Here is a 12,101-nt window from a genome sequence, read left to right on the forward strand (position 1 = left end):
TCAGGTAGCTTAGAACTGCCTGTAGCTCCAGTTCTGAGAGATGCAGCACCTTCTCTAGCCTCTAACATTACCTTTTCTCATATACACATATCCCCACATAGATGCACACAGACACATAATTAAAAATAAAATATTTTCAAAAGGCAGATATTAGATGGTCTAATATCAGTAAAAGTGAAATGCAGATGAGTAGGAGTGATGTGCCATCAGATGTAAAAAGTAAACATGCACAAATGAGATTTTATGTCTGTAGAATGTCTACAAAGATAGACAAGACTAATAGTAAAGCTAGTTACCTCGTGTGAGGGGAACTGGGGTAGACATGTGAAGATGAGTAGAAGGCTGAGCTGATTTTCACTGATCTATCCAATATAAGTGAAATCACTTTTAGAATAAGGTCCCTACTTGTCCTGAAACAAAATGGTATAGGCTATTCATTCAACAATGAGACATCTTAGTAAAGTCACAAGACTCCTTGATAACCCAGAAGCTATAACATCTAAGCAGAAAAAGAAGAAAGCTGTTAAAAGCTTTTTTTATACTGACCTCAAACTTCTCCACAATAACTTAAAGTTACCAAGAAAGTTACTAGAGTTTTAATAGAAAGAAATTGTGATGCAAGGATTTTAGAGCCAGCCATGATATCCTTTGAGAAAAAAAAAAAAGATAAAATAAAGATTCTCTCTGGACACAAGGAATGATAGCCATTCACACCCCTTTGTTTAAAAGAATTGACAGTGGGCGAGATTCATCCAAAGTATCAAAGGAGGCAGGCACTTGGGGACCAAAAACCACTGTAATGCTGACCCAGAATGCTCATGTTTGGGCAGTCAAGTTGGTGAGAATTTTTGGTTGTAGCTTCTGAAATTACTAGGAGACACAATCTCCTGGCAAACTCCATGATTCTCTGGCTTTTGAAATCTTTCCTCTACCACTTTCCCTTTACAATGTTCCCTAAGCCTTGGGTGCAGGAGTATTGCAGATGTGTATCCATTGGGGCTGGGCTCCACAACTCTGCATATCGACTGGTTGTGGTTTTCTGTACTGGTCTACATCTATTGCATAGAGAAGTTTCCTTGATGAGGGCCAACCCTTTTCACAGCCAGATAGCAATAAAAACTGCTTAGCATTTAGCCGTCATTCTCTTTATTGAGAAGAGGTCATTGTAATACTTATATATACCACACATTATATCCTGAAACACCTCACCTATATTAATTCATTCTGTCCTCTTCAAAACAGGGAGAGTGGGAGGTACCGTCATCACCCCCATTTTACAGACATGGAAACTAAGCTTCTACACGTTTTCCAGCTGGGAAACTGGGAGAACCCAGCTCCAAATGCAAGCATACTGACTCGGGAGTCTTCCAACTTGTGATTAAAATCCCTTACGGAAAAAAAAAAATGTCTTCTGGTTTAAGATTTGTTTTTCTTATTTTTAATCATATGTATGTGTGGGTGGGTATGCGCATGGGTGCTGGTGGCGAGTCCCAGAGAGGGCGGCGTCAGATGCCCTGAGCTGGAATTACAGGCAGTTGTGAGCACTCAGTATGGGTGCCTGAAACTGAGTTCGAGTCCTCTGCAAGAGCAGTGCATGCTCTTAACCACAGCCATCTCTCCAGACCTCTGTCTTGAGGTTTTTTAAAGTTCACCATATATTTTAAATAAAATAATATAATGAAGTCCTGTTTTATGAAGTCCAACCCTTTACCCATCATGCCTATAACTAACATCTACCAAAAATATTAACTCCAAGCAATAGCGTGGTGAAGGATCTCTAAAGTTTTTAGATTTTGTAGATTGCCTAATTTCTACAAAATCTTGCCTCTTAAAACAATTTTAAGTACCAGGCAGTGTGGCACACACCTTCGATCCCAGCATTCCAGAGGGAGAGGCAGGTGGATCTCTGTGAGTTTGAGGCCAGCCCAGTGTACAATTAGAGTTCCAAGACAGCCAGGGCTGTTAGACAGAGAAACCTTGTCTTGAAAAAACAAAATAAAACAAAAAAAAGTTAAGTCAATCTTCAAAGATAGATATTCGGAGATACATGGAAATGTCTCTGTCTAAATTGTACCAGGGTACATGCGTGCCAGAGGCAACAGGTATCCAGTAGGCCTTTGAGATGGGATTAGACAGATCGGAGTACTTGTGCTCTCTCCCTCCCCTTCCTCTCTCTCTCTCTCTCTCTCTCTCTCTCTCTCTCTCTCTCTCTCTCTCTCTCTCTCTTACACACACACACACACACACACACACACACACACCCCAGCTGACCGGCTCTATCAACTGAAGTGCACAGTTAAATAGGTCCTAGGCAAATGGACCGTGTAAGCCCTGTGGAGCAGTGAAAGCCACTGTAAATCCTTACCCCTGACTCATGCCCCTGCCATTGCAAACCACGAGGTAGCTTTACTACAGACAGACAGACAGACAGACAGACAGAACACCACGGGACCCACGGAGACTAGAAATCAGAAAAAAAGTGAAGAAAACGTAACAGACAAACCCTGCACTTGGTGTCCTTTCATGTTGAACAGAAAACACTGGGGAGTAGATAACACAGTCCTTAATGTTTAGTGTTGTAGGCAATCAATGGAAGACATTCAAATTAAATCTGATCCTTTCTGGCCCACTCTGTACAAAGCCCATTCCTCCATGCTTCAGGCAGCTTGAAATTTATCTTAAGGAAAGAACTTTCCCATTTGTCCAGCAAGAACATTTTCCAAACTAGTTTATTTTTATTTGAGATTTAATAAGGGGCTGAGAAGATGGCTCAGTGGTTAAGAGCACTTGCCAATCTTTCAAAGGGCCTGGGTTCGGTTCCCAGTACCCGCATGGCTCACAACCACGTGTACCTCTACTTCCAGTGGTTCTAACTCGCCTTCCGGATTCTCTAGGTACCTGCACACATGTGGTGCACACACAGACAAGCGGGCACACAAACACATAAATAAAATAAGTTTAAATTTTTAAGACTATATAATGATGAGTACTCACTGCAGGTTTGACTTTGTGCAGTTTGTCAATTCTTACAACCCTAAAGTTCTTAGCAGAATCTTTTCCTTCAAATATCACACACACACACACACACACACACACACACACACACACACGCACGCACGCACGCACATTTCTAGCTAGCTTGGTCTGTGCGCTGATGGACCAACGGTGTATCTGGGCTGAACACTTTATGAGGTTTATTTGGCCCCCAGTTGTGCAGGTCAAAAGCTTGGTGTCATGGGAGGGCCTTGTGCACTTCAAGTGATGAGAGCAGAAAAGGAAGAGGGTATGTGGGGAAGAGCATCATGAGGGTCAGCGGTGCTTTGGAACAACCCACTCGCATTTCAGCTAGCCAGGTCTCCTCGGAAAAGAACTCACTCCTAGACTCTGTCCCCACTGACAATCCAATTTCAGCATGAGTTGGAGAGACAAAATAATTTTTTTAACCATTTTTATTTATTTATTTATTTATTTTTAAATTACACTCACGATATTCATTAATTACACTCATGATATTAATCACATTTGTGGTATTCATAGATTAAATTCGAAGTATTCATTCAATTATATATATGTGTGTGTATATGTGTGTGTGTGTGTGTGTGTGTGTGTGTGTGTGTGTTTTATTTTAAATACCGAATGTCATTTCTTGAAGGGGGGAGGAGGTCTTAAATACAGGCTTACAGCATAATGGGAGGACCCCAGAGGGCAGAAGTTCGCTACTGATGTTTTACAATCTTGTATCTAAGCTGTTAATGCCTATTATTCAGTATACACAGACAAGGAACTTCCCTTAAGCATTCAGGAGGGTAGAACCTGTCAGGGAATTAGCAGAGGGAGGATATCAAGGTCAAGGTCCACAAGCAAGGCAACAGTTACCCAAAACGGGGGCCAGGGACCTACAGGTCCCCCTTTTATTAAAAAATGAGCTTCTGACTTAGGTTGCGTGGGACGTCAGCAGGTCACCTTACCCGTCATGGAGACGCCTGCCCAGGCCACACAGGTGCTCTGTCTTAGGTTGGTGAGTGCCCCCCAGGTATTACCCGGAGAGACAAAATAATTTTTAAACCCAACCAATGACTGTTAATTATTCATAGGCATGTGTTTAAAGAAATGCATGAATGTATGTGTGTGTGTGTATAAAATTGTGGATGTACAGGATTTTGACTGTCCTGCGTACTTTCAAAGTATAGGAGTTGGTAACTTCGTGTTATCTTATTCATAGCCTATAAAACTGGAGGTCAATGAGGAGAAAAGCCTGCTGGTCAAGTTTGACCCCTCCTACAGAAATGACCTGAACAACTGGGTGGCAGAGGAGATGCTGTCCATTAAGTATATAGAGCACCCTCAGGTGGACAACCTGTGCTTGCGTGGAGAAGTGCATTACCCCAACCTCAGCTTCGAGATGATGGAGGTGGATTTCGGCTGCATCCTGAATGATACCGAGGTCATTCGCTACATCAACATCACCAACTGCAGCCCCTTGGTTGTCAAATTCCATTGGTTCTTCCTGGTGGACGAAGATGAAAATCAGATAAGGTACGCCCCTCCCAGGAAGCCCACAGGCCCCAGCTGCTCACATAGTCTCTGTGTAGCTTTCCTCTGGGTTAACTGCATTCTTTGCACTGGCCTTTCATGAGTACCTTCAGTCTGATAAGTCATTGCTGACGGAAATAATGGAACCTAAAGTCAGGGCTCAACTCAAATTTCTGAACAGGAAAGCGAACATGTTTTTGAAAACCCTGTCACTGCCAAAGTTAAGAAGGAATATTCAAAAGTTTACTTTTGCCGGGCCTTGGTGACGCATGCCTTTAATCCCAGCTTTCAGGAGGCAGAGACAGACAGATCTTTGTGAGTTCGAGGCCAGCCTGGTCTATAGAGTGAGATCCAGGAAAGGAGCAAAGCTACACAGACAAACCCTGTCTCGGAAAACCGAAAAAAAAAAAAAAAGCTTACTTTTCTGTTGAAATCTAGTGGCTAGTGCACTGGAAGTCTGTCAGTAAAAAGTCGTTGCAGAGTTTTTAACTGATTTCTTCACATGCTAAGAACATGTCACGTGAGATCTACCCTCTTAACGAATGTCAAGTGCACAGGGACACCAGGTGTGATGCTCTATAGCAGACTTCCAGAACTTGACCATTTCTTACCTAACGAAAGCCTTATGCCTGTTGGTACCCATTCTCCTCTTCCCCAAACTTAGGCAATCACCATTCCATTCTTTGATTTATGAATCTGATTATTTTAGACGAATAATAGAATGGCTATTTTAAAAGAAACAACAACACTGTTGATAAGATCTGGAGAAACTGGAACTCTAGACACCAGGAAGAGACGATGATGTCATCCCTGTGGGAAACAGTATAGAGGCTCCTAAAGGAAGTTAAAAGTTGACTCAGGGTCATGGCTGAGTGATAAGCATCACATCCTCATGTTTTACACATGCGCAGAATTTCCATCTGTAAAAGCTGAGTGATATTCCTCTCTGTTGTATGTAAACGCTCCATCCTATTTACACATTGTGTTGGCGTTTGGGTTGTTTGAAAGGCTTATCTCTGGGGATAATGCTGCAAGGAACAGACCTCGAGATCCTGATTTTAATCCTGTTGGATAAACACCCAAGTTGAGACTGCTGGATTAGATGGTGGTTTTATTTACATATTTTTAATGCTGGGGGTGGGACCCAGAGTTCCAGGTGTGCCAGACAAGCGCTTTAGCATGGAACTGCTTCCCCAGGTCTCTTTTCATTTGAGAAGCCTCTGTACTCAGTTCCATGGCAACTGCGCCATGGTGCCTCCTGGCAACAGCATGCTCTGCTCACCACACTAACACTTCTCTAACAGCTGTGAGGGGATCGCCCACCCGGGCTGTGATTTGCATTTCTGTGATGATGGCTGATGCTGAAGGGTTGGCTGTAACTGCTCCCGATGTGTATGTCTTTGGAGAGATGTCTGTTCAAACCCTTAACCCAGTTTTAAATGGGCCCATTAGTTTGGGGCTTTGGGGATTTGGTTTGGCTATTGAATAGTAAGAGTTGCTCACTGGTTTTGGAAATTACCCCTTCTCAGTACTATAGCTGGTGAGCTTCACTCACTCCATGGATGGCCTCTTCGCTCTGTTGATCTTTCCCTTTGCTGTGCAAAGCCTTTGGAGTTTGATGCTGCCCCACTTATTTTTGTTTCTGTTTCATTGGCTACAGAGTTTCCTGTGTATGTGTGTGTGCATGTCCATGTGTCTGCAGCTCCATGTGTGTGTACAGGTGTGCATGCACATGTATGCACATATATGCACATGCATGTGGAAGCCAGAGGACTACCTTGGGTCTTGTTCCTCAGGCACCATCCACCATGGTTTTTTAAATTAATTTGTAAGTTTTAAAGTTAGCTTATAAGGAAAGGGAGAAATAATTATAATGTCAATAAAGTATTGGCAATGAATAAACATGGGAAAATATGTGCTTACATGACATTTTATATTCAAAAGAACTAGCTTCCAGTGGGTTTCCGTATGGCGTTTTGATACATACTTCATTTTGGTTGGTTCCTCCTCCTCACCGTCCCCATCTCCCGGCCTTTCTTTCCCACTGTACCCCCTTTACTTTGCACTATTTGTATTCGCCACCTCCCTCCCTTAAAGCCTCTTTTATTCCATCCTCTCTCGTCCCTCGCTAGGCTCTCGGCTGCTGGGACATCCTCCGGTCCTGTCAGAGCAGTGTTAGTTTGTATTTCCCTAGTGGAGAAAAGTTGTGGACACTATTTCAAACACCGAATGGCCGTTTGTATTTCTTCTTTTGAACACTGTCCTCTTCAGGTCATTGTCCCATTTATTGCTTGGCAACTCCGCTTCTCTGGTGTTTAACTTTTTCAGTTCTTTATATAGTCTAGATAGATACTAACCCTTGTCTGAGGCATGACTGGCACAGAGTGTCTCCAGTTCTGTCCACTTCGTCTGTGAAGGTTTGGTTGGCTGTTGTGTTGTGGGGGGAGAGAGACGGGGTGAGGGAGGGGCAGGCGGACATGTTGCTATACAGAAGCTTTTTTATTCCATTGGTGTCAGTCTCTTTGTCAATGCTTGGAGTGGTTTCCTGTGCTATTCGGCTTCCGTTCCAAGATCTGTTGCCTAGAACTGTGTCCTGATGTGTTCTCCTTCTAGAGTTTCTATGCTTTAGGTTTTAAATTAACATCTGATCCAGCTTGAATTGATTTTTTGTTTGTTTGTTTGTTTTTGTTTTTTGAGACAGGGTTTCTCTGTGTAGCTTTGAGTCTTTCCTGGAACTCACTCTGTAGACCAGGCTGGCCTTGAACCCACAGAGATCCGCCTGCCTCTGCCTCCTGAGTGCTGAGATTAAAGGCATGCGCCACCACCGCCCGGTTCTTGAATTGATTTTTGTACAGGATGAATGAGAGCTATGGGCCTAATTTCATTGTTCTGCAGGTGTCTTTTTTTTTTTTTTTGAGGCAGAGTCTCTCACTGGAGCTAGTCTGACTGGCCAGTGAGCCTCTCATCCTTCTGTATGCTAAGATAACAAGCACGTGCTACCATATCAGGCTTTCTATGTGGGTTCTGGTGATCAAACTCAGGTCTTCACACTTGTGTGGCAAACACTTTTACTGACCAAGCTTTGCCCCCCTGCCCCTAGAGTTTTGTTTTCATTTTATTTACTTTAGGGTGGGGTGCATGCCATAGCATACACGTGGAGATCAGGGTACACTTACGGGATTGGAGCTCTCCTTCTGTGTGAGCCCCAGGATCAAATTCAGGTCATCGGGCTCATCAGCAGGTGCCTTAACCTGATGAACCATCTCATTGACCTTTAGAGTTTTCCCAATAAGTATTCCAAACCCAAAGTGTGGACTCTACGTTGAGTGTGTGCCCCTATTGAGCTTTATATGGCTTGTTCTGAATATTTGGATGGGTTTCTGTTCTGGACAACATGTGTTATATGTCTAGACATGCACAGAGTTAGAAAATAGAGGGAGATGGTGAGGACCTCATTTTCTTCTTAGGCTATGGCCAGGACTGATGGAGTAATGTGTACTTCCTTCCTGCATGTTTTGACAGCTCAGTGTTCAGCTGTGGAGGGTGTGCAGCCACTCCAACTGAGGAGACCTCTTATTATGTCCTTAGTGGCTCGTCAGGGCTTCCAGTACATAATCCTCATTTCATATATGACAACGGCCCTTTTCTTGCCTGTGCACGTTACCATGGTAACGAAGGCTTGCTCTGGATGTCTTCCGTAGACATCTAGCAATGGCCCAGTGTCTCATTGAAGCTGGCAGCCAGTCCTGGGCCTGAGCCTTGAAGCCTGCTCATTAAATGCCATGGGACTGTTTGGGTTTGGAATAAAATTCTGTAGATGAACATTTAAAATAATTATGGAAAAATCAGCCAACCTGACCTAATACACTTTGAATACCAGATTTTGTGAAATTATTCTGATGTAGCACAGCTAAATGAGCTTATTCCATCTGGGAGCAAGGGCACGCTTTATTTATTTTTTACTTTTTGAGAGGCCATTTCCATAATTAAAATAATGACATTTTTAAAAATGTACTTGGCCAGTGCTGAATATGATACATTCAATTTTTCATTGGTTCAAGCATATATTTAACCATTTTCTTTCTCTCTTCGGTATCTTCTTGTCTCTTGATATTGGTTATTTGCTTATAATTCATTTGTTCATTCAAAGGGTCATTTGGGCGAGAGTTGATAAATAACTCAACTGTCCCATCAAGGCCATGAACATGGGGCTAGTGGGGGAAGCTGATGTGGAAACCATGGGACACACTGCAGTGACATGTTCGGAGGAAGGAGGTAACCATGCCCTGAGATGTCACATTCACATGTCCCAGAGCAGAAGCAGGAGAGCGTTCTGAGTCACTGGACTTGCAAGTCACAGAAACCTGCACCTTGAACAGAACTCAAAAGGCAGAGCCAGGATCAGTCTAGCCCTAGCCTGGCTTGAGGCAAATTCATATAATGCCATCATCACAGACGAGTCCTCTGTCCCTTCACTCTGCTGGCCGTCACGTGTTGACCTCATTCGTAGCTCAGCGTTTTCCCAGTCTCTGAGTGGCTTACCAGCATTCCAGACTCTGAATGCCTCGGGAAGAGTCATTCTGATCAGGCTAATTGAGCCACATTTCCTGTTCCCTCCCCAAACCAGGAGGGTGATATGCTTGTCACTGTCGTGGCCACACACCTCACAGCAAGGGTAGTGACTTGTGGACCACGGAGGCTGAGGAAGCTGAGAACAGGGTGGATCTTTAAACAAAACTGGCCTGGTGAGAGAATGGATTTGGGGAGGGGTCAGAAAGTGGGGCAGCAGCATGGTGAGAGCTTGGCTTTCCCTGGGGAGAAGAAGCAACAGAGGATGCATCTGCAGAGGTGGGCTGGTGGTTGTGTGTAACAGCCCGGTGCTCCATGGGGAATTTAAACAGTGGTTGGTCATTCTTTTCTTTTTTCTTTTTTTAATGTTTTTTGTTTGTTTGTTTGTTTGTTTGTTTGTTTGTTTGTTTTTTGAAACAGAGTTTCTCTGTGTAGCTGGTGCCTGTCCTGTATTTCACTTTGTAGACCAGGCTGGCCTCAAACTCACAGAGATCCGCCTGGCTCTGCTTCCCCCAAGTGCTGGGATTAAAGGTGTGCGCCACTGGTCATTCTTTTCTTGACTTGCAGATTCCATATGCCCCTGCTGTTCTTCCTATCCCTCCACCCTGCCTTCTCAGCTCTGCCAATAATCACTACACTGGAGTAGGATCCCCGCCCCCCTCAGTGATTGGTCCCCCGGTACCTTCAGTCCCCTTCTCCTGCTGGCTCTGGTCCCCTTTGCTACAGTTCTAAGTTCAGCGCACTCTTGATGTCTTCCCTTGGCTGCCTCCCAAGTGGCTCATGTCCAACATGCTGCACGGTAGTTCTGGTCCATCCCCACCCTCCCTCTCCTCCAGGGCTCCCTGTCCCAGTGCATGGCATAGCTATTCCCCAGGAAGAATTCTTCTTCGTCCAAACCCCACCCACTACATCAAACCCACCTGTGCTTCCTTCTAAAAACCCCTTGTTCGTTCCCACTGCTCTATTTTATTCCCCATCACCTGTGATGTGGGTGACTGTGACAGCCCTTACTGGGCCCTCGGCTTCCACACGTGCACCACAGTCTCATCTCTGTTCAGGGTCCTGGTGATGAGACTATGTCCCCCCGGCTTAAGTCTGTAATGACTCAAGTCACTTGTGCCCTTCAGAACCAAGTACACGATACTTGGGATGATATTCAGAGAGCCTTAGCCTGAGCTTACCCCTATACTTGGGATGATATTCAGAGAGCCTTAGCCTGAGCTTACCCCTATACTTGGGATGATATTCAGAGGGCCTTAGCCTGAGCTTACCCCTATACTTGGGATGATATTCAGTGAGCCTTAGCCTGAGCTTACCCCTGAGCTCCTTCTAGTTGGCTTTCCTCCCTGCATACACCACAGTGACATCTTCTGTTTATTTAATGTACCAGCTTCTGTCCCGTCCAGAGCTGCTCCTGTCCAGCTACCCCCTCCCTGCTGAAGGCCCTTCCCTATTCTCCCCTAGCTTCCTCCTGGTCCATCCTCAAGACTTAGCTTCTGTGCTCTTCCTCAGGAAAGCCACCTCTGAAACTCCTGCCCAAGTCAGAGTCCATGCCACAGGCATTGGTACCTCCACCTTCTCGGTGTACATCACACCTGTACTTATAGCTCGGCATTCATCCTCCCAGAATGCCTCAATCCCCATGAAGCTGGCAAGTACATCCTCTCTGTCATCTCTGGAGCCCTGAAGCCTGGTTCTCTCCTTAGCTAATCAACACCCCCTCCTGGGTTACTGCAGAGAGAGGAAGGCGGTTTTTCATAACTTGTTTAAGGCTCTTTTCTGTCAGCTTCCTGGCACCCGCCAAATAGAAAAGCTCAAGGCATAAATGTCACATATAACAGAACCAAAAATGCCACCTGCCTTCTAGAAAGTCTCTGTGTGCACCATCAGAAGAAAAAACAAAAACAGCAACAAAAACCCACTGGTTAAAGGTCACTTTATCAGACATATCAACACTAACCTTTCCTTTCCAATTAGAATTCTTCTGAGCTCTGTGGCTAGTGAGAGGAACGAAAATACAAGTGTGGGCTTCTTTTCCTTGTGTAGACAGGTATGAAGATGCCTAGTCACCTGCAGGGTATATAGATTGTGTGTGTGTGTGTGTGTGTGTGTGTGTGTGTGTGTGTGCGCGTGCGTGCGCGCACGCGCGTGTATGGGTGTGTGTGTGCATGTGCACCGCGCATGCCTCATCTAAGAACAAAGAAAAAAGGGTTTGGTGCTAGAGTTCAGTGAGTAAAAGCAGGTGCCAAGTAAGACTGATGTTCTCTAGATCCCACAGAGCTAGGAGAGAACCAAGTCCTGAAAGTTAGCCTCTGCCCTCCACAATGTGCACACACACACATCATCATCATCATCATCATCATCATCATCATCATCATAGTGATGCTTCTAAAACAAATGAATAAACAAAATGGACAAGTATGCCAAATAAATACTCAGAATCAGGAAATACTAGTCACTGCCTTAGCCACATGCTGGTCCACGTGAGTCAGTGCCCATGACAGTATTCTAGATTGTCTGTGAAGAATGATAGTCCGTCATACATGTACGTGTAGTAAGGATACTGACAAGGGCCTGGGGTCTGCTACCATCGCTGTCACTGCAGAGATGAGTCTTCCATTGGGTGTGTCTCTTCAGCCTCTCTGAACAGCTTGACAAGAACAAGATGCTTCAAAGGACATATAAGTAAGGATCAAGGAAATGCCTGTCCTTGACTTGACCTTTGCTTTTGAGAGACCAGACAGGAGATACAGACGCCAGGGAGTCATAACCTGAGGTACAACTCTACCTGGTCTCAGCCACAAAGCTGAGCCAGCACTAAGACTCAGAGAACGGGGCCTGAGTAGTCTCCACAGACCACTCGGGCTTTTCATTTCCAAATTAGATTATGAATAAATCAAATATGAGAGCCTAAGGGAACCAAGTGTCGCAGCCACAGAACACATTGTTTTCACATTGAGTTGTCAGGCCTGAGCACCAGTCATTCAAGGTAATTGGGA

General features: G+C 44.6%; 1 protein-coding gene across 1 annotated transcript in view; it reads left to right on the plus strand.

Annotated features, from left to right (window-relative positions):
- Hydin (HYDIN axonemal central pair apparatus protein) overlaps positions 1-12,101 on the plus strand; it is a 362,032-nt gene that overhangs the window by 197,928 nt on the left and 152,003 nt on the right. Inside the window, exon 23 of the mRNA XM_028891069.2 lies at positions 4,223-4,536. Coding sequence (XP_028746902.2) covers positions 4,223-4,536 — 314 coding nt within the window. The remainder of the gene's footprint in view (positions 1-4,222; positions 4,537-12,101) is intronic.

The sequence above is a fragment of the Peromyscus leucopus genome, chromosome 5, assembly GCF_004664715.2.
Source record: "Peromyscus leucopus breed LL Stock chromosome 5, UCI_PerLeu_2.1, whole genome shotgun sequence".
NCBI classification, from domain to species: domain Eukaryota; kingdom Metazoa; phylum Chordata; class Mammalia; order Rodentia; family Cricetidae; genus Peromyscus; species Peromyscus leucopus.